This window comes from Eucalyptus grandis, chromosome 7, assembly GCF_016545825.1.
Source record: "Eucalyptus grandis isolate ANBG69807.140 chromosome 7, ASM1654582v1, whole genome shotgun sequence".
In the NCBI taxonomy this organism is placed as follows: Eukaryota; Viridiplantae; Streptophyta; class Magnoliopsida; order Myrtales; family Myrtaceae; genus Eucalyptus; species Eucalyptus grandis.
Window position 1 is genome coordinate 49,119,127 of NC_052618.1, and position 23,367 is coordinate 49,142,493.

The 23,367-nt window shown below is 44.0% G+C and overlaps 1 protein-coding gene and 1 non-coding gene across 3 annotated transcripts; both read right to left on the reverse strand.

Moving 5' to 3' along the window:
- Positions 1-1,896: 1,896 nt before the first annotated feature.
- Positions 1,897-1,969, reverse strand: TRNAA-AGC. The gene has a single exon. It is a non-coding gene; the product is annotated as a tRNA-Ala (tRNA).
- Positions 1,970-2,063: 94 nt separating this feature from the next.
- LOC104453986 (protein NRT1/ PTR FAMILY 4.6) lies at positions 2,064-8,368 on the reverse strand. Of its 2 annotated transcripts, XM_010068664.3 has the most exons (5): positions 8,206-8,368; positions 7,849-7,969; positions 7,493-7,710; positions 3,551-3,991; positions 2,064-3,305 (listed from the first exon to the last, which is right to left on the reverse strand). In XM_010068664.3, the coding sequence occupies exons 1-5, from the start codon at positions 8,206-8,208 to the stop codon at positions 2,307-2,309; spliced, it is 1,782 nt and encodes a 593-aa protein (XP_010066966.2). In that variant the 5' UTR covers positions 8,209-8,368; the 3' UTR covers positions 2,064-2,306. The 2 variants fall into 2 exon arrangements, with proteins under 2 accessions (XP_010066966.2, XP_039174191.1); XM_039318257.1 differs by lacking the exon at positions 8,206-8,368 and having other exon boundaries at positions 7,849-8,142.
- Positions 8,369-23,367: the final 14,999 nt, after the last annotated feature.

Below are 23,367 nucleotides of genomic sequence, written 5' to 3' on the forward strand. Positions count from 1 at the left end.
GTAGGAGCGACGGGCGGTGTGTACAAAGGGCAGGGACGTAGTCAACGCGAGCTGATGACTCGCGCTTACTAGGAATTCCTCGTTGAAGACCAACAATTGCAATGATCTATCCCCATCACGATGAAATTTCAAAGATTACCCAGGCCTGTCGGCCAAGGCTATAGACTCGTTGAATACATCGGTGTAGCGCGTGCGGCCCAGGCATCTAAGGGCATCACGGCACTGTTATTGCCTCAAACTTCCTTGGCCCTAAGCGGCCATAGTCACTCTAAGAAGGGCCGTGGAGATGTACATCCACATAGCTAGTTAGCAAAGCGAGGTCTCGTTCGTTATCGGAATTAACCCGGACAAATCGCTCCACCAACTAAGAACGGCCATGCACCACCACCCATAGAATCAAGAAAGAGCTCTCGGTCTGTCAATCCTTACTATGTCTACGGACTCGGTAAGTTTCCCGTGTTGAGTCAGAATTAAGCCGCAGCTCCACTCACAGTGGTGCCCTTCCGTCAATTCCTTTAAGTTTCAGCCTTGCGACCATACTCCCCTAACCCAAAAACTTTGATTTCTCATAAGGTGCCGGCGGAGTCCTAAAAGCAACATCCCGCCATCCCTAGCCGACATCGTTTATGGTTGAGACTAGGACGGTATCCATCGTCTTCGAGCCCCCAACTTTCGTTCTTGATTAATGAAAATATCCTTGGCAAATGCTTTGCGGTTGTTCGTCTTTCATAAATCCAAGAATTTCACCCGGACGGAAGGGTCCTAGTGGGCGGCAGCAACCCGCACAGCAAGTACAACTTCACGGCGTACCCGTACCCGACCGACCTCAGCCTCGAGGCCTTCTATCCGCCGTACCTCAGCCCGCAATTCGCCATCCTGAGGCCGTCCATACTGTCCCTCGAGGCCGTGGAGCAAACAGTGTCGTATTCAGAGCAGTTCTCCGTGAACTTCATCGTGACCATGTTCGGCCCAAGCCGCGAGATCTCAGTCGGGCTCTTGGCCCCGCCCTTCACGACCCACTCGTTCGCAATGAACCAAAGGTTCCTGTGGCTGGACGTCCTGGGCGTGGTCCGCTTGTCGAGCTTCGCTTACAGCATCACAGTGGCTGCACCACCGAGCGCCACCGTCGCACCGCCGGGGTACTACATGCTGTTTGTCGTCCACTCCGATATCCCAAGCCGTGGTGTTTGGCTGAGGGTTCGGTGAAGGGTCCGGACTCTTTTTTTTCTTTTTTTGTGACCCGGGAACCACCATGAGCTGACAGCCGGCGATGTAAACCTAGGATGACGCTAGTGCATGACCCATTACCACGACGTCACACTTAAGACCCCAAGTGACTACGCTGGGATTCGAACTCCTCCTATTTCGTGAGAGAGAGGGAGCTTGAGCCAACGCAGCCACCAAGGTGGTGGTAAGGGTTTGGACTCTTTCATGTGTGATTAGCTAGGCAAATTCCTGTAGATTTTTTGCCCTTGACAATGTTCCATCTGTCGTGTAATGTAACAAAGATTTAGAGAAGAAGCAGCGATGATTTGTTACGTTGGTAGAAATTTCCTTGATGTAATTTGCAGTTTTTTTGTAACTTTAATAAGAGAGGTTGATGTTCGGATGAGGAAAGGAATTTCTTCAACTCTTTTTTGATGCTGTTCGTGAAGATGTGCATGAGATGATCATAATTTCAGCTTATGATTTATATAATATGAACCCTACGTCAAGATCAAATACAAGAAGCATGCATACCGTTCTTTCGAGAAACAGACGGATGGCTTCATGTTTTTGCCTCGAAAATGGCTGAAAGGGGTCTAGGGCTTACTTATGTTCAAGACAAACTTACATAAATTTAAGATTGTTTTCCCTGTACAAAGGGAAACAAAAAACGAAGGAGAACGAGATAAGTGGAGATGCGGGGTATCGATCCCCGTACCTCTCGCATGCTAAGCGAGCGCTCTACCATCTGAGCTACATCCCCTTCATGAAAACAATTGTTTTTTAAGTCAATAAATAGTTAATCATCTTAGAAAATTAAACAAGAGTTGAGAAATTTTTAATTCCAAAAAAGCAACTCAATCAAACGGTGATGCGCAAAGTAAATTGACTGTTCCTATCTTTTTTCACCTCGTTCTTTCATCGAATGAGAGTATCACTACGATTACAAGAAAAGCCCCCATGCATGCATGGATCATCTCACAACCAAACTTCCACCATTTTACCTATCAGCCCCAACTCTCTCTAAAAGTATAATTATATACAGTGGAAATAGTTCTCGTTTTCTCAAACTTAGCACCACAATCTCCATCAATTTCGCCTCACTTGCTAGACCCTGCGGACCTGTACTTGTACCTACTGGCCCAGAACAGGTAGTTCACGAAGTTCAGCCCGCTGAGCACGCACATCAGCCAGTAGAACCTCTCCAGATGGTACCCGTTCAAGCTCTCGCCCTTGAGCCACGGCCGGTGCCCGGAATGGCCCGTCGCGCTGTTCACGATCGACACAATCACCGTGCTCAGGTAGTACCCCATGGCCAGGGAGGCCCACGAGAGGGATGTTGCCAGGGACCTCATGCTGGCCGGGGCCTCCGAGAAGAAGAACTCCAGCAGCCCCGCCAGGGTGAACAGGTCGGCCGACCCGAGGAACAGGTACTGGAGCGCGATCCAGAAGAAGGTGATGGGCAGCGGGTCGGGGGAGGCGAGGAGGCCCGAGTCGGTCGCGACCCGCTTCCGCTTGATCTCCACCAGGGCGGCCACCGCCATGGCCAGGACGGAGAGGGCCAGCCCGATCCCGATCCTCTGCAGGTGGGTTACGCCCGTCTCGGTCTTGGTGGCCCGCCGCGCGAAGGGGATGATGAAGTGGTCGTAGACCGGGGCGAGGATCATGATGAAGAGGATGGGGAAGATCGGAAGGGAGGCCGGCGGGACCTTGAGGGAGCCCAGTTTGGTGTCCATGGTCGACGCTTGTTGGACCGAGAAGGTGGAGAGCTGGGCCAAGCAGCAGTTGAGTATGATGGTGCATGCGAAGACGGGGAGGAGTTTCAGGACAACCTTGACGTCCTCGACTTGCTGGACGCTGCACTCCAATGACCGGTGGATAGGCTTGCTTGTCACTGCTCTGTTCAGAAAGCTCAAGCTTCCATTCGAGGGAAGTGTCGCCTCCTTCGATTTCTGGTCATCTTCTGCTCCTGCTTCGAATGCTTCCTGTTTGCGTTGGGCCGTCTGCGTTGTTGCATAAGCAGGGCTCGTGTTCATGCTTGCAATGGCATTGCTTGTGTTCCTGGATTTGCAGGGATTGAGCGTAGCAGCAACCAAAACCTGTCGCAACAAAGAATACATGAGCAAGATGACATGGTAACGGGTGATTACTGATCGGACACATGCGCATTCTTAAGAACTAAAGCGATCATGGGGCAGGCTCGAGCCGTGCCGGAAAAGGAGGTCTCCAGGCTCATTCGGCCTTGGCAGGCTCCATAAACTGTCAGGCTCATAAACAAGGTCTATCAAATCACCCTTTCCAGCAGAGACTAAGGGAAACCCAATTCAAGAAAATGAATGCAGACCTTGAAAATAGTCGTGAGCGGACTCCCGGAGGGGATCTTGTTCCTGTAAATGGCTGTACCAGCAAGAAAGACCGGGATGGACAGGAATATCGCGAGCGTCGAGATCCCGAACCCCCATTGCCAGCCCTTGTTGTCCTCGACCCAGATCACCAACGTGACAGCAATCAGGCCACCGCAGGAGAGGCAGAACACGAAGTAGTTGAAGAAGGTGGACCTCTGCTTCCTCCCCTGCGGCGTGGTGTCGTCGAACTGCTCGGCCCCGTGCGACGGCAGTGAGCCCTTTATCCCCCCAACCCCAAGCGCCACCAGGTAGAGCCCCGCAAACAGCATCGCCGCCTTCCTGCCGCTGACCTCTTGGCATACGGCCGTGGGGTCGGCCTGGTTGCAGGGCGGCGGCTTCAGCGAGGCCGACTTGGCCTGCACCGTGAGTATGACCAAGCCCTGTTGCACAATATGAAAAGGGAGAAGATGAGAGTTCTAGACCTCATAGAATCCGAAGAGAGTCGCTCTAGCACACGGCATCTTGACACCGGCGAGAGTCGACCGCACTTCTCCCGCCATCGGTATCCGGTGAAAAGCTTGTCATGGACGTGACCCATGATATAATTCGTTAGTAAATTGGATCGCCGATCGAAACCAAAGACATCCCCCCACACAAATTTCAGTATGTTATCACATGATCATGAATCCAACAAGTCACGAGGCTTATTGTGATCTGCTCGTGCTTCCCTTCTTTTACAGTTACCATAAAGTTTTCATCTACAAAGCAGGTACAACAGCATTTGCCAAAGCTTAAGGTTCATGTGATTTGCTTTTGCTCCCTCTCTCTTAAAAAAAATGAAAGAAAATTCTATTTTTGGTGGTTTGCACTAGCAGCTTCCCCTTTGAAAAAATGACACTTTCCTAGAAATTCATATTTTTTTTTATTTACCTAAATAAAGGTGCCTCACAAGATTAAATAACAATCCAAAGAAAGCAACGTTACGTGCGGAGAATTTCCCTATAAGGAGGCGACATTTTGGAAATGGGCCCCCCTCGGCCCTCAGGCCACATGTCAATGGCCCGGCGGCGACAAATGCTTCACACAAAATGTCAACGTTCGAGAACACTTGGCTCCTCAAAAGGCCGCACAAAAGACACAAATTGCATCCACTTCACGATCGTGCGCGTGGCTTTTTAGGTCTTGACCAATGACAGGGTGCCCTAACTTATGACAGTCTTGACGAGAGTACGACAATAAAAACATGCCCACGGGACGAATTAGTCCTGAATTTTCGACTTCGGTCATGGAGCATCGATACACCTAGATGCAAGCCGGAACTAATAGATGGGGTATTCTCCGATTGGAAGTGTTTAAGACCAACAGTGTTTGACCCAAATCAAAAGGGGTCTAGGACAAGACAAAAGGTCAGGATCATGTTCCATTTATATCCCCTCATCACCAAGATAAGATCGCTATTCGATTGGGAGAGATCTTGATCACTCAACATCTTGGACAATGACCACACGAGTGGGACTCATCCACATGTGTCTTTGGTGCGACGATGGGACGCTGAAGACGGCACGTGGCATTGCGTGCATGGGGTTGACAATTGGCAAGGTGGCCCGACTCCATTGGCCAGAGTTTTCATGCCGCACCGCATTGCATTGTCAATGAATGGGACAAGAAATAACACTTTTTTGATTTATCTGACGAGGGTTTTCAAAGCTGAAATTGAGAGAGGGAGAGGAGTCTCTAACAAGATTGTCCTATGAATGAAACGACACGATTGTTGAGGGAACTCCATGTGATTGGAGTAAAAGTTGCCCTGAGGACTAGTTGCAAAGGGCCCATCACACCAGGTCAAGCTCAACAATTATATTGATGTTAGATTTGTAGACCCGAGTCCCAAGATTTGCAACAACCTATTGAAAGATGTCTCCTTTAGTTTCGGTTTTTGGTAATGTGGAACTCTCTCCTCATTGAATGTATGGAACTATTTTAGCTGACTACTTAGGTAGCACCACAATGACAAAACTTAAATCAGGATTAAAACCCATGTCAACCTCCGTGTTCTGATGGCTTTTTCTAAAGAGATGGATATCGACAAAGTAAATTTAATCATCTTGTGGACCGAGGTCTGGAACAGTCAACTTGAAAGACAAAATGGATGAATCTAAGCAAACTATTCTCTTCTTTGATATGGTTTGCTCAAGTTGTGTCGATTTTATACAGATAAATATACTATTTTATGTGGTTAGTAGATCTAGGCAAAGATTGTAGGTCTAATCCATCTATATTCATTAAGATATATTATAACAATCTAATAGTGAAATCCATATTTTAACAACCAGGCCATTCTAAGCGACTCGAGAACATCTTTCATGGAGATGCATCTTTGAAAAACTGGTCAGGAACACCGCACGCATCCAAGTTCGGCGACAAAGACTTCACATGTGAAATTAGGCATGCCATATGTAGACTTAAGAGTCCCAAGAACCCTAAAACATAATGCTTGCCAAGAAATCTAGCAAAACCCATGATATGCTCACGAAATAGAATGAATGGAAACTTATTGACTCAATCTATCACGACAAGGACACCAAGGAATTCCCCCCCAAATCGACGCTGTAAACATTACTTTCTATCGATTTCCCTAGTGGAATGGAACCAATCATCCCCTTGTTTGTCCTCTCCCCAGTTAATGGGAACATAATCATCACTTATCAAATCTCACCGTATCAGAAACTAGCACCTTCTAATTCGGATCAAGCAAGCAAGCACGACGTGTCGCTTTCGCACCCACCATGAGAAGCCCGCCTCTGGCCAAGTGGCGCACGATCATTGGCCGCTTCCTTCAGCCATTCACTTAGCTTGCGACACGTCATCATGATAAGAGGTGGGGAGCAACAACACAAGCATTGACGACGACAATGACAGGAAGCAAGCTCCTCTCCCAATAAGCGCTCTTTCCAATGAAAAGAAGAGGAGTGGCATTGGCATATAACGATTTATCTAAACATTTTACCATTTGTTTTACGAACCTCCCTACTTTAACGTAAAAACATTTTGAAATTTTGTTCAAAATATGTGAAGACCGATGTTTCCCGAAGCTCGAAGTAATCGTTTTTAATTTCCGGCTCTCAAAGAAAAAGGCTGGAGTGAAAATTAGGGGTGAATATTATGAGTTGCCAAATAATCTCAGTCTTTAGAAATTTCACGTAATGTTCATATCCTGCCCCTCTTTCCTTTCTCTCTAGCAACCTAAGTTAGTTTTCTATTTCTTTTGTTGCTAATGAACGGTTCTAGAGAATATCTGGTACTTAAAGCCAATCCAAGCCGTTCATCATGGCGGATCCACGTGATCTAACGGCCACGATGGACCCCGACCCGGGTACGCTCGAGTCCACACAAGTATCGTCTGACCTCACAGCTACGGTAGACGATACGAGGTCGTTTAGGAGGGTCGTCTGTTTTCTCTCGCATTGAACGAGAAACGAGATGCATTGCATTTGCAATAGAACTTCTTAGACACCAAATTTTGAGGGAAAAACATGATCCTGTCCCGGCTCTCAGTGCCCCACCCACGGCTTCAATTCCCTATGCATTCTTAAAAAAAAAAAAAAAGAACATTTTTTTTTCCTTTTCCTATATATATATTCACCATGATTTCGGCAGGAGTAGAGGATAAAGTAAAACTAAAAGCCAAAAATATATTTAAAAAAGGGGGAACCGCCCCCTAATTTCAGAGAATTTTTAACTGATTTTTAGAAGTTAAGGCCAAAAATGCAAGAAGAAGGGATATAATTCATTTTTCCGTTTTTTTACCTATTTTCCGACAGCCAGATTAACCCAAGAAGTTACTGAACGAGAAGGAATTAATTGACTGCGAGGAAAAGAGCGGAGAAAAAGGACAAAAAAAAAAAAAAAAGGGCAGGTAGGAAGGGGTGATGAAATCGTACCAGGAATTCAATGGCTGCGCTTATCAGGTAGATGCGATAAGCGGTGAAGAAGGCGTCGGAGAGGAAGCCGCCGAGGAGGGCGAGGAGGAAGGCCGTGCCCATGAAGTTGGTCACGTCGTTGGCCGCCCTCGACGGCGACACGTGCATGTACTCCGCCATGTACATCACCAGGTTGCTCGCATTCGCCAGGTACGCCAGGTTCTCCAGCACCTCCGCCACTGTGGCAAAAACAGAGAACGCCAGATCAGATCGCGCCTTGCCCATCATTTTTTCTTTTCCTTGAAAACGAACGACTTGACGAATCTGCAGCCGTCGTTACTATCGCATGTAAAAATTGGATTGACCGAGGGCCTTACCCAAGACGAAGAGGGCCGCGAGCATGCCGCCGTGGCGGCCGGCGATGGCTGGCCGGCTCCTCCAATCGACGTAGCCGTCCCATGTGGTCGCCGCCATCTGTGGATGGCCTCCTTCCTGATCCTGTAAGTATCCAGAAAAAGTAAGGAAAAAAAGGTTAATTGATGGGTCACATGATGAGCCCTTTTCTCTTTTCTTTTTGTTTTCTATTTTCTGCTAAAAGATGAGTAGCTGTTATCGGTTTTTAAAGCGGAAACATGTATGCCGAGTTCACAGGCCGAGAGGGAGAGAGAGAGAGAGAGAGAGAGAGAGAGAGGTATAAACCACAAGAGGGACAGAGACCAGCAAGAGGAACCCACCATTTTTCTCTCTTTATATCTCTCTGTATCCTTTCTCTCTCCACACGGCAACCCTTTTCAACTTGTGCTTGTGATGTGTTATTGCAGGAGAAGAGGGGAGAGAGAGAGAGAGAGAGAGAGAGGGAGGGAGAGGGAGAGGGAGAGGGAGAGGGAGAACCTTGAATAGGGAAAACAAGAGGGCTGAGCAAATTGGAGATTTATAGAGAGAGGAGAGGAGAGAGAGAGTTTTGGAGGGTGTGAACTGACTAGGGAGGTGAAGTGTAAGGTCCAACTTGGGGGAAAGGGAATGATATGGTCTGAATACCCAAAAATCACTTTTTTTGCAAACCTCTCTTTCTGCATTTTATTGATCTGGAGTATATTACAAGTCCATGTTTGACTATACTTTAGCTTAGAAGCCGGCCTACCCGTGCATGACCAAATCACAAGATAATTTTTTCTTTATTCTTGTGATTGCTTGGTTAAGTGTCCCTCTCGATCCCTCCAAAACAATTGGGAGGGGCAGCATCTAACTTGCTTTTCTTCTCGTTTCCGCCTACTAGAAGAAAAGGGAAATCAGGATTACTTTCTCTCCTTTGACCACGTACCTCACGATGAAAGGCATTTTTAGTCGGCGTGTATATTGTAATAGATGGAATCAATCACGTTTGTGAAAACTTTTCTTGATGGGCCACTTGTTATCATCGCTATTTGGTTGGTTTGATTATAAATTCTCACCAATAATGGGTGCTAAGGCCCAACGAGACAATCATGTTGTCGAGTTGCTAGAGGGTTGCATTGAATGTGTATTTTCGTTATACCTAGACCTTAGACCTTCATGATTGCAATATACTCACCGACTACATTATGGGTGCGTTTAACCACTTTGCAGGGTGCCTTTTTAAAATGAAAGATCTTTGACTTAAAGATGTTTTCAAAATGCAACTGTGTTTGGCAATTATCTTTAAAAGCTCTTTGTGAAGTCTTTGAAGCGAAAATAGCGTTTGGGAATTTACACATTTACAAATGAGTTTTGTGATAAAAAAATTATTAAAAAAATAAAAAAAAAGATCGGCGAGGGCAGCGGCCGTCAGCAACCTCCGGCGACCGCCGGCGACCTCCGGCGACCCCAGATCTGGGGCGGCGAGGTCGCGCGACGCCGTCGCGACCTCCGGCGACCCCGGATCTGGGGCGGCGAGGTCGCGCGCGTCGCGCGACGCGGCCTCGACCTCCGGCGACGCCGGATCTGGGGCGGCGAGGCCGCGCGCGTCGAGCGACGCCGCCTCGACCTCCGGCGACCTAGATCCGAGGCGTCGAGGTCGCGGGAGGACCTCGCCGCCCCGGATCTGGGTCGCGGCGAGGTCGCGCGACCTCGCCGCCCCCGGATCTGGGGCAGCGAGGTCGCGGGAGGTCGCGCGACGCCGCCGCGACCCAGATCCGGGGGCGGCAAGGTCGCGCGACCCAGATCTGGTCGCCGCCGAGCCTCCGGCACCAGATCTGGTCGCGACCACCAGACCTGCGACCAGATGGGTCGCGCGGCCTCGGCGAGCTCCCCGCGGAGGTCACACGGTGCGGCAAGCGACGGTCGCCGGCAACGCCGCGACTCGCGGAGGTCGTCCGACTCTCCGACGACGATCGCTAGGTCGCGGCGTCCCTGTAGCAGCGTCGGCCCGGAGAAGATGAACAGTGTTTCATCCAAGGGCACGAACCGGAAAAACAAAAAATTCATGAGGACAATTTTGGAAAAAAAAAGAGTGAACAGTAACGCGTGGGCATGCCGAGAAAGCTGAAAGCCCAAGGCAGGTCCCCCCCTGCCTTGGGCTTTCAGCCTTAAAAATGCTAGCATTTTGTCCAGGTGCCTTCCAAAGTTTTTTCCAAACGCCTTTTTTTTTTGCCCAAAGGACTTCGGACCCGAAGGGGCTTTGGGAAGTGGTTCCCAAACGCACCCTATATCCAATGGCTTAGACTTGCCTAAGGACCATGTAATGCATGCTTGCGCGCATCACTCTGTGCATCCACTACGTCTAAATTGCTAATTCTTGGGGGCATCAATCTGATTCCTTATTTCAAAAAATTAAACTTGATGATTTTTGATCTAGTTCTCGATTTCATGGGTGGAACTGTTCATTTGGATTGGATTGATTATTTAAAAATTTCTTAAAAAATTATAAAAACTAAAGGAAAGTTTATGCTCAGAAGGAAAAATAAACTTTAAAGAAGATTAAGAAATAATGTGCTCTTATTGTTCTCATTTTCGAAAGAAGGTGCAACTTCAAACTAGTAATTTAGTCAAAAGCACTCAAGGCTTGTTAATACAAGGAAAAATGAAACACTTTTGCACTGTATCCCTTAATTTTGTTTTGGCGTCACACTTAACCCCCTAAATGGAAAGCAAATAATTGATTGATCTACTATTTGTGTAAGGGGTAAAATGTGATTTAACGAGAGATTATAATACAAGAACACGCCATCGGTTCTATTGACCTACTCGGGAATCGAATTAGACTGGTCGGTTAGGTTCCGAGGGGCACTAGTTTGATTCCCAATTTCAAAAATTGGAGATCGGCTCTTCTGGTTTGTTTCTTGATTTATGGTTAGGGACTGGACTGCCCGAGAATCAATTTACCTCTATATGCACTTGTGTTTACATTGTCTCCTTAGACCAAATCTTTTAGGTCAAAATCATGTGTATAAACATATATTCCTCTTCAACTGCCTTTTAGGTGTCCGGATCCCTTAAAAGTATTTATAATCCGATCACCGCATCGTGTGCACGTCGTTCTGCTAAAAAAACCTAATCGATAAGCATGATCGGGGACCCCTTTCTGCGCATGTCATCGGCTCCCCATGCCCGGCAAATTAATTGAGTCAAGAACTGAAATGCAACCGAGGAAGAGGAATCTATTCCTTCTAAACACCAAGAACACGCGTAACAAGCGATCCTCAGAAGGCGATGCTTGACTTATCGAGGAGGGAATTCAGCTTAGGTTTGCAAAAAAAAAAGGAGAGACGCACAGCACACGATGAAGCGCAACTTTTCTCTGCACGCACCAGCGACCGTACGATGACGATAGAAGTTTCCCGATCGTGGGCGTGCTTCGTATCCGGAAACGGATCGTTTTAAAGGTAGATTCGAGCCCTATGGGGTAGTGGGTCTTTGCATATTTGGCTGAAAACAACTCCTAATTCTCACTTTCATTCCTTCTCTTCTTTTTAATATTTTGTCGTGTCTTTTTCGTGGGGGACTAGAGGGTTCTGATAAGAGGGTCAACCCGTGGGCTTTTTGACGGGCGTACCTACCCATCTTCCACCACTGCTGCTACCATGGACGGCACATGCGGACCGTTTTAGGTTTCGGTGGGGGTGGCGCAAAAGTTGATGCGGCGAGACCTGGGTCGTGAGCCTCTTTTTAACTACTCTTTCCTGTGGTTAAGCAATTTCTCATTGACTTGGGCGAGTTCGGGTTCGTGAACCTGCCATTTCGACGGCTCGGGAAGGCCGGTCCCCATCTAGAAAGCGTCCTATACATTGAACCTACGGAATCAAAGCAAAAACAAGCGTCGAGACTTGAGTCAGAGGACCCGACATGTTGACTTGGAGTCATGAAAAAGCCGAGACCCCGTGGAACATGCCTAACGCCGCATGCACGAGTGCCAATCCCTGGCGAGTCTTTCTTCCTTGTCACGATCGATTGATCATTAAAGATCGATGCAATGCTTTCGGTCCGGGCTTTTGATGCTGTTCAAGTCTGCTTCTTTCTTCCTTGTCCTTCTTCTTCTGATTTGTTGCTTTTGTGGGTCAAGTACGTTTTCCTTGGGGACATCGTGAATCATGGGACTTCATGACTTGCAGTCCCAACATGTGAACCACCACGCACTTGCACTGTCTCGTGGATCGGGTCGTAGGGAACGCTACAGCTAAGATCGGCAGTTGCGGGGATCGAGTCGATGAAGTCAGCTATTTCATTCGGCCACATAGTCTCCCAAAACAAGGAAAATACTAGACAAAACATAGGCATTTAATGCTCCCCTCCTTATGTTATTTCCTCCCCTTACATTATATTATAATATATTATATTATATTATATCAGGTGTATCTTGTTCATTATTATATAAGTCACGGGGTGGGTTAGACAGCTATTTCCAATCCTCCGTGCGTCTTCCACCAGAAGCAAAGTCTAAGTAATTTCCGTTCATCTCGCGTAACATCAGTAGTTGTACCAAATATTTTTTGTGAAATAATTACTTCTATCACTTGAAAAAAATTGATTGATGAAAAGTACCTTCATCATCAGCAACTACTTACGCATAAACATTTTAATGCTGAAGATGAAAATATTTTTGCGTTAACTCATTTTTGTAAGTGTTCATGCGATTACTTAAAGGAAAAATTTATTCAAATCGTTAATTACTCACGAAACAAGCACATTAATACTAAGGCAAGGTCAAAGGTTTGAGACTTTTCCTTACTCATTTTTTTCAGCATTGATGGAAAAAAAATTGCTTTTAAAGATTCGAGATGCGTGTCTGTGATGACAGCTTATGATAAATATAAGGAAAAAGAAAGGGGGAAAGGACAGATTAAGTGCAGACAGGATGAAATTAATGCATTAAATTTCCCTACATGGACCCCGATTTTCTTTTTCTCCTAAGCTAATTAGCACGACATCAACGATAAATTAGAAGTCAACGAAGGTATTCACACTAACTCGATAACAGTGCATCACACATGCCCCATTCGCCATTACCTGGTCCGTCATCTACATAGAAAAACCTCTCACATCCCTTTCGAATTTATGCACATCATCATATGCGTCACAGAACCTTGGACACACCTAAGAGAAAAATATAAAGTATGAATAAACGTCGTTTCAACGAGATGCTTCATCGAGTAGAAAGATCTTGGAGCTTCTCTTAGGTTTTTTTTTTGCCTTTTTTCTATTGATTTTGGGCACTATCAGGAGCTCAATCGTGCACCGTCTAACAACAGAACAAATGCCGGTAGCTTTTAGAACAAGAACAGAGAAGACAAAGTTAGATGCATTTCGGGCTCAGGACCGAGGATTTATTTGGCTTTTAAATCGGCTTTGATGTCTAGGTTTTTTTTAATAATTCTCGCCTAATACTTATTAGCTAGAAGTCAGACATTTTGGAAAGTTTGCACTCGACAGACTTAGCTCGTTTTAAAATAAATCAACTTAAAAATGGGGATCGGTGCATCAATATTGATTCAATCTGATTCAAGTGTTCCTGGGAGTACCCTGAGAAATGTACCTTTCCTTCCACTACTGAACTATTTTCACTACTAAGAGCAGCAACAATGAGAAGGAAAATGATTCGACAGAGAAACTCTTGACAGCCAAGCTCCTTTAAGAGGTTATCACGAAGATCTCGCACCCGTTAAGTAAAGTTCGATATGAACCATAATTGCTCAATTCACTCACAACATGACAGTTCAGAAGGCAACAAGATTGCTACTATAGTCTTCATGCCTATCGACACATCCGAAATCAAGAAATCTCTCTGCACAAACCATGATCTGAGATATAAGTCGGCTAAAGGTTTGTTCGCAAGAAGATTGGACGTTACAACCTTGTCGAAGATATGCGATTTTCTTTAGTCATTAAGCCATTCCACTTGAGGTCTTTTTCAGTTTTCACATTTTTGGCATTTTGCGACTTACCCTTTTTCGGGTGGAACGTGAATGGGAGAGAAAATGATAGACGCTTTTATTAGACCCTTCAAGCGTGTGATTCTACGATTCCTCCTCCTCCTCCTCCTCCTCCAACACCTACCAATTATTGCTGATCTTTTCTCGACAAAACTGGCTTTCATCGCCGTTAGATGCGTTAGTTCGTGAAGTAGTGAATGGTTACGCTCGTCCCTTTTTCCCCTCCGGAAGCCACCACCGGGCCTCATCGGCCCTAGGCGCGGGCGTCCCTCAACTCAGAGGGTGGCTCTCGCCTAAGGTCTGCAGAAGAAAAAAGGGAAGAAAAAAAAAGAAAAAAAAATCATAAAATTAAAAAAATTATTTACATTAATATCAGTCATGCCATGTGAGATTGTTGACGTCGACTGGCTATTACATCAACGATTTCTAATTAAAATTAATCAAAAACTGAAATGATAAATCTTTATAAAATTTAGGATTAAATTGATTAAATTAATAATTTATCAAAATATTTAAAATAAATTAATATAACCAAAAAATTTAAGGTTGAATTGATTATTTCTTAGTTTGCGCAAAACTGAAAAAGTAGCGCATCCCAATTTCGTACTATTCTTGTTTGATGTAATGAGTGCTTAAAAAGTACTTGTCAGAATTTTCTATTGGTTGATGTACTTTTATATTACCTAATTTTGAAATGAATTAGGAGGAGACTTTTGATGAGAACACTACTTTTGCTTGTCTTAACAATGAGATATCAGAAAATATCAAAGCCTCATTTAATACGCTGGGCCTCCACAGCTCGCATGATACACGGGATATGACAAAAGGACACGCAAAAAAAAAAAAAAAAAAAAAAAAAAAAGAGGAAGAAAGAAGAAAGAAGAAAGAAGAAGAAGCTCAAAGCCAATGGTCAACTCCCTTCAAGAATGACGCTTTTATGAGGGCCTCCACAGCTAGCTTGCTAGATATCTTGGGATGGTGGGTCCCATGAATGTATTTTTTATTTTGACATAATTCCTCCCGTATATTTGTCTTCCCCAAGACAAGAAAATACTCTCTTGATGTTGTACATTCCAGAGAATTCAAAGTTAAAATTGGACCAAGATGAAATCTTTTAAGGACTTGCTTATGTCTTCTAGCCTTAATAATGAGATATTTTAGAATATCAAGCTTCAATTTAATTTTGTGGGGCCTCCATAGCTTGCATGATGCACAAGATATGACTCAAAATGATAGAAGAAGGAGGAAGAAGGAGGAAGAAGCTCAAAGCCAATGGTCAACTCCCTTCAAGAGTGTGGCTTTTTTAGGAGAAATTGCCAAAAGAATCCTAAATATATTATATTTGTGTCGATTGAGTCATAAATCTTGTAATTTGATCAATTGAATTTTAAATCTTTTGACAATTTATTGATGTAGTCCATTCCCAAAAATTACTGATGTGGATGACAATTGTTTTTATGATATGCCATATACTAACATTGGCATTTTTTTTTTAGTTTTGAAATAATTTTTAAATTTTTTTTTTTTTCCTTTTCTTTTTGCTACAATGGCTAGCGATCGGCCGCTAGACTCTTGCCTAGCCAGATCTAGCGAGGGGACCTTGGCAAGCCCTTGGCCTTGCCCAAGCAAGCCGCCCTCATTGGTCTTTATTTGTGGCTAGTGGTAGGCAATTGGTCGTTGGCAAAAAGAAAAGAAAAAAATTTAAAAATTTAAAAATTTTCCATAAAATTTTCTATCCCAATGTTAGTTATGTCATGTAAGATGGTTAGCATTCATGTTAGCGGTTTTTTGTCAAAATATGTTGGATGGACTTTACTGAAAAATTATCAAAAAAAATTATGATTAAATTAGCACAAATGTAATTTAGGCTTTTCTTCGTAATTTCCCCAACTTTTGGAGGAGCCCTTGTGTCCATTGAGCCAACCAATACTCCAAGCTCCTCAAAACAGTAGTCTTATCCAATTTGATAGAATAGGGGTAAGTGGGATTATACATACATAAATAGTTCTATATGTAGTCTTATATTAGCCCTTTTTCATCTTATCCATATAGTGTCATATAGACTCGACATTTAGTGTACACTGATAATGCTCTCCTGTTTTGCAGTTTTGTATAGTTGGTCACGTGTGGCAGACCCTTGTTAAACATGTTTCAATAAGACGGATGCATAAGTTGATGATCCTAAATCGAAATCGACCAGTTATAACCAGAAGGTCGAAAATATCAAACATAGATGCAGCATCTGTTCCGAACTTCAGTTACGCACGATTGTGTCAATTGATCTCCGGTTAGCATTTGTTCCTGTCTTCGGCTTTTGGCTGGATCTACAAGATATTATCTTCACCTAACTTTGACTTATTATAAAGAATATCAAAAGTTCGGAGTATGACCCACACCAAAATAATCGATAATAGTCTCGAATTTCTAGATACGAATTGACACGGATTCACATAATAATCAGTTTGGTTTGGCCATTTACCAAATCATTTTGATGGTCTGTCATGCCAATGAGGCATGGTACGCCTTGACGTTTTACAGTCGGATCGAAAAGTGATAAATATCACAATCGTCCGAGGCTGAGATCCTTTACATTTACTCCGCGGTGAAAGATTATAAAGGCATGATAGCTCTTGGGGATCATAGAATTATTTCATTTTGTTGGTCTGCACTGCACGGTAAATCTTCCGCACTCCATATTTTCAGGAAAATTATCAATTTTTTTTAAATCTATTAAATTTGTATCAATTTAGTTATAAACCTTTCAATTATGCCAATTGAATCTTAAACATTTTAAAAATTTGTCAATATAGTCTATTATAGTCCATTAGGTCAAGTTTAGTTGGAAATCACTAACGTGAATGGTGGCCCGTATAATGTGGCGCCATCTGCGCTAATGTGGATAATCTTTACAAATTTTTAACATTTTTCAGTTTTTTTTTTTAAATTTTTTTTCCTTTCTTTTCTTTCTTTCTTTTTTCTTTTTTCCTTTTTTAATAACTTTGGGTCAATGAGGTCATTGGTCGACCCTTATCGGCCATAGGCAAGGTCTGGGTAAGGACCTCCGCACCTCGGGCAACAGCCGAGGGCCTCCACACCCTTGCCAAGCACAAGTAAGGGTGTTGAGCCCTCACCTAGATCTAGCAAAGGGCCACGACCCTCGCCTGTTGCCCTCAATGCTCCCTATTGGATTTGGGGGAGAACCTAACACCCCTGCTTGTTGTCATCGCAGCCCTTTGCTAGATTTGGCCGAGGGCTCGACACCTCGCTTGTGGCCAGCAAGGGCCTGGCTCCTTGGCTATGGCCAATGGGGGAGTTGGGAAAGAACAAAGAAAGCAAAGGAAAGAAAAGAAGAAACCAAAAATTAGTAAAAATTTATAAAAGTAAAAAGAAATTATAAAGATTGTCTACGTTAGCCCTAGTCATGCCACGTAAGGCAACTAATGTCCATATTAGCAATTTTCGATTAAAATTGATTGGATAGACTAAATTAGTAAATCGTCAAAAGTTTTAGAACTAAACTGCATAATTAAAAGGTTTAGAGTTGAATTGACACAAACGCATTAGGTTTGAGATTTTTTTGGTAATTTTTCCTCATATTTTCAATCATAAATGATTTCACAAACTTTGAATCTCGCTTTTTAGAGAATTTACTTTAAGCTAAATTAGTCTTTCTTCAGGCAAATATATCTATGCATGCACCATTGCCATAAAGCTGACTTTTCTAATTATTTGGTCCGGTGATGCTAGTCCAGCTTGGCGAACTTATCAACTTATATAAAATTTATTTGGGATAAGTCTTTGGATGGTACCCCATTATCTTTTCTTTGTTTTCTAAATGATGATCCCACATTTTTTGTTCTCACATGCCATAACATTTACACATGCTATCTCTTATAATCTCATGGGGCGATGCAAGCAGATGAATTCAGGAGCCAGAGAACTTCACAAAAAAAGCCAAGACGATAACGCCTTAAGAAGTGCGAGCATGTGCTTAAGTGAGCTCCGATATGGTGTGTGGCGAGCCAACGGCGATGCCGGCGGGCGTGAGATGATCACGTGAACTTGACCGGACATTGTCGCGTCTTAATCTTTGAAAAAAATGCTCCATTCCTACTTGTTTATGCGTTCACGTCTCGCAACCATGTCGCGAAACCGATGCAGTAGACGACTGCCCGCTCTTACCAAACTCTCTGGCGTACATCAAGCTCCAGTCCGGACTTTGCCATCTGGGGAAGCAAAGAAGCGAAGACGGGAGTAATATGCTCAGGCAGGCTGACCGCGGAGATGATGTTTAGGTCAACCCAGTTACCAGAAATTTAGGGTTGTTCGACATGTGACAGAAAGAGGGAGACTTCCTAACAAACACATGTATTCTTGATTTTAGTATTCGAAAAATATTGCTTCATTTCAAGCGCAGAGATCACCAAAATCTTCTGATCTGTAATCTATTTAGTTAATAGAGAATTAGCTTTCAGGCATTCTTGGAGATCATAGCTCTCTGGCCAGTCACCCCTTTATATTTCATGAGTAAAAGAGGACGGGAATGAGCGATCGGCACTAAGAAGACCATCTCCGGACGTTACCATAAAGGGTTTCACATCCGTCGTGGAACGTTCAATCTGAGCCGATCATCTGGCATCATACGGCATTAGTTCAAGAATTCAATTATACCAGATGAAGTCGAATTTGCAGATCCTTTCCGGGCATAATAAGTCACAAGCAATGAATGTTGTGCATCACAATTTCAATAATAAGGGTGGATGTATTCATTAGCAGATGGACAGGAGCATCAAAGTCAATGGTCGAACAGATGAGCTTGCAAGTATCTGCTCCATATCGCATTTGTCTCCTGAAGGCGACTTAAATTTCAAGGGACAAAATAACCATTGACTTTCATGGTGTGTTGATCCTCTGTCTTTTTAATACCTTAGAATTTGGCTGATGGTCCCCCAACGCCCTCACGAAAATACGCTGGTCTACAGTACAGTAGGGAGAAAAACGTGGAAGCATATGGAGATCTTTGACTAAGAAAAGAAAGGATAAGAGCATGACGTTTTCGGTTCAAATGCAACTCCCTTTTTTTTTCGATACGTCTCCTATTTTGTCGGGAGATGGATGGAGAGTCACATGCATCATTAGAAAAAAAAATTGAGATTCCGGTGGTCGTCCGTCGATTGAAAAATAAGGGTGTTTAGGAGCAATCATAGATGTTAGCGTGTTACACTCAGCTGTATATTAGCTAAATAATGTATTTTGAGAGTAAGTTTGATTAGAGATAATGCGTAATTAAGGTATATAATTCATTCCCTAATGCATACTTGGCCAATATTTCCCTAATTTTTAAGAGGTTAGGTAGCAACGTTGTTGCACGTACTTAGCAATAATCACCTGAATATATTACTGCCCGCATGCCTAAGGCAGATGAGAGACTCAGTCAGGACGAGGACTTTTTTTGGCCGATGCTATGGGAAGAATTGAAATCGATGAGATGCCTCGACAGCAAAACTATCAAGTGCAATAGGAGTTGGCATTTCGGCTTTCTCGTGCGAAACTATTGGCGGGAGATTATGAACTTAGTGGGAGAACGACGATGCATACGCAAGGAATGTTGCAAACACTTCCTTGCAAAAACGTGTGCAAGAGAGGTGAACTGAGATATTCGGCCCCACTACAGCGAAACTAATTGCGCGGACCGGAACGTGGTATTAGTCATGCGAACAATTTTCTTCTTCTCTTTTCGGGTTTTGCCAGAAATGGAAAGCCGTGAAGTTTGGTTTGATGCACATCACATCTTGAATTGAGTCCTGAAGTAACTTGAGCCTTGAGCAATTCCCTATTCTGCTTTGATTGTGCAGAACCAAAAATTTCAATGAGTTTGCTGAAACTTGCAAGTTTCTTTTCTCATATTTGGCCTTGATAAACATCTGTACCTAATTTTCTGATATGCTTTTTCCTCATCAATAGCGGTCTTGTTCAACCATTTCATGCTGAACCGAAGAAAGGCGTACTTATTCAGGTAACCTGTAGCCCTTTCGCGAGCTGCTTTTTTCTGAGAAGACTACAGTTAAAAGATTAGTAGTATCATTCAGTGGAAGAAAAGGAAGAACCTCGAGTTACTTTCGGTGAAAGAGGAGAATAATCAACTTCCATAACTTTCGTGCGTTGCATTTAGACGCTCAGAGGAAGGTTACATCTGATGGCGACGTTGTTTTGGAATCATGAGGACTTCAGGAGCAAACTTTATCAGATCAGGAATTATTCATCTGGGGAGGATTTATGGCCACGATCGAAATTGGCATGTTGGCTTGGAGGTATCTTTTATGTTTGTCTCTGAGATTACACTTCGTTCAGGGCAAAAGGAAGAATAAAAAGGAAAAAGAAGATATATTCTCTAATCCTGTGGCAGTCGTTGCGCTATCTCAAAAACCGCGAGTTTGCATTTCAAATGTTCTAGTCAGTGAACAGGGCGATCTTATCCGATGATTAAAGCGGATAGAATTTTCTCTTGTTGCTGTGTGCAAGAAACAAAGGGCGCCCGTTTGTTTGTGTTTATTTTTTTTGTTTATAAACACAATTCCTATTTTTTTTTTGTTTCGGGAAACAAAAAATGAACAAAAAACGCGTTTGTTTGCATTTTTGTTCCAAATCTATTTTTTTGTTTATGGGAACAAATTTGGAACACTTTTAAGAAATAATTTTTCTCTCTCCTATTTTTTTTCTTTCTTTCTTTCTTCTTTTCTTCTTCTTTTTTCTTTGGTTGGTCGCTGGCCTCGGCCATGGCCGGTGATCAATCGTCGAGGGCCGGCTACGCCATCGAGGGTCGGTGACCTCGCCGAAGCGTCGCCAGCCCCTGGCGAGGCCGAGCATCGCTGGCCCCTAGTGAGGCTTGGCCTCACCTTGGCTGGGCGAGCTCGGCCTCACTAGGGGCCGGCAAGTCTCGCCGTGGCTGGGCAAGGCCACCGGCCCTCGTCGGCCGATCGCCGACCATGGCCGAGGCTGGCAACCGGCCAAAAGGAAGAAAAAAAAATAAAAATATTAAAAAAATTAAGAGAAATAAAAAAGAACACAAATTTACCAAACATGTTTCTTACACATTTCTTTTTTTATTCCAAGAACAAGTTTACCAAATGCGTTCTTCTGGTCAAAAATTGTTCCCCAGAACAGAAATTGTTTTTTCTATTTCTATTCCCTGGAACAATTTTTAAACAGAAATGTTACCAAACGCACCCAGAGTTTCCTTTCTTGCTTCTGAGTTTATTTGGCAATGAGATACTGCAGTACTTGTCTAAACACCCAACTTCTTGATATCACACATTCTGATGGAATGTAATTCTACATCGAACGATTTTATTAACTCGTTGTACAAGTCGCCTTTTAACTTAGATAATCTCCTAATAGGTCCAGCAGAAATCGCAAAGATGGACCGGAGAAAGCTTTTTAACCTCGAAGTGTATGTGAGAGAACATAAATTGGATTTTCCTTTGATCGACACAGGAGCAGTCACTGTTATCAGTGTCGCGGTTGCATAAAATGCGCCAATTGCTCGGCAATGAATGAAATTCATTAGACTTTTTAGCCTTATGTGGTGGACAATGAAGCCTGGTTATCTTGGTTCATCCATGTGGTTCTCTTTTTGTTCTTGTTCCCTTTTGCTTCACTGTCCACAGAGACAGGACAGGCTAGTGAAGCCCTCAGGCCACACGGCATCGTTCACTTGGTTTTACTGAGTCAATAGCCCCTGAGCTTAAGGGCACGAATACCGAAAAAAGAAGAAAAAAGAAGAAGAAGAAGAAGCTTTTTTGTTTGCAAATGTATGTGGCAGGACATGACTCGAGTCGGATCTCTCTCGAGACTGGGGACGACATGTTTTTTTGTATACTTCCAGAAGCATGGACAAACCATATACGTGGGCGAGAAGTGCTTGGGCCATCCCGGTGAGAATCCCCTATTCCCCAGGGCCAGAATCCATTAGAAGCCCAGGAGAACTGAAAGGGCATGCACTGAGGGAAAAAAGAAAAGAAAAAAGAGGCGGTTCAACTGTGAATGAGACAGTAGGAGAAACAGCTAACAAATGAAAAGATGACGGTAAATTCGAGCATCAAAATTGTGACGAACTTGTAAGAGATTGTGCCAACAAAGGCATGAGGTGGAGACAATCCAAGTTGTAGTTAACTATTTGCATACTTTAGTTGTCAATTCTTTCCAATGATAAATCTATATAGGTATGCCTCACAATAGTTCCGTTTTGAAAAAACTCTACAGATCTCAAGGTTTTTTGCGACTCTTATGGGAACCCTTTCCTTCAATATGATAAACCAAATGCCTTGGCAATCTTCTCACTGTATAGAAACAGAGAATCCCCTTTTTCCTCTTCTTCTACTTTGAGCAAAATCAGGTTCATGTTAGCCATGTGCCCTGATGATCTCAGCCTCCTGAGAGATCTTACCTGCCATCGCTCTGATTTCTTCATGCATTTGGCGGGAACTATCTCTAACAAAGAATTCAAAAACTTAAGCATCAACTGCAAGGACCGGAGCTTTCTCTATGCCTGTTAAACTTCATTTCCAGCCCTACATTGCTTACTCTTTCCTGGCTTTCGATGTCGGGGTAGACATTAGGCAAGAGGACGGGTAACCACCACGATTCTTTGCTTCGAGATCCAGCAACTTTCCCGAGGTAATTCTGTCTCCATTGGCAATTTGGCTTGTTGTTGATGAGATTTGAGGCTTCATTTGATGGCCAGCTTGGCCCAACATATCAACCATGACCTCCAGCGCCCGAGCTTGGGGCAGATTCCATATGAGGCGACTCAGAGATCAGGTCAAAATGCTTCCGCCCTCCCTCAACCAGTCCAACAGCACTGAAACCTCTCAATACCAAAGCGAAGGTTGCTTTGCTCGGGATATCCGCGTCTTTCTCCTTGAGCAAGAAAAGGTGGAGATGCGCCCTACCTGCTCCATCCATGGCTAATCCATTCTCGGCACCTACTCCACATGTACATTTTCTTTCATCCCGTAGGAGACCTCCATGGCCTTTATCCGTAACCCTGCCTTTTGCAAACGTTTAAATCCCAAGCATCACCGTAAACCTTATCCAACTGAGTAGACACGGGGAAAAACTGAAATGATCGAAGACTTGGTTGACTTTCGCACCTTCCGTTTGCTGTTCGGGGAACAAATCCGAGGCCTGCTTTGACTCCCAACACTGGGTGTACCCAGCAATCGTTGCAATGGGTATGTCTCTCAGGCATTTCACTGAGCTTCGTCAAGGCGACATCACGCCATTTCACGCAAAAGCCCACCATAGCCATTTTGACACACCACATCGGGATCAAGAATCCCTCCAAACGCCGTTCGACGAGGATCTATAGAGCACAGACTACTGAGTCCAGATACATGATAACTTACCACCGTTTCGAATATGCAGGTCACTCCAGAAACGGGTTTGGTAAGCATTCCATTGACCAATTCCCTAGCCTCACTCTCTCCACCGTAAGCTGCTTGCAGGCACAAA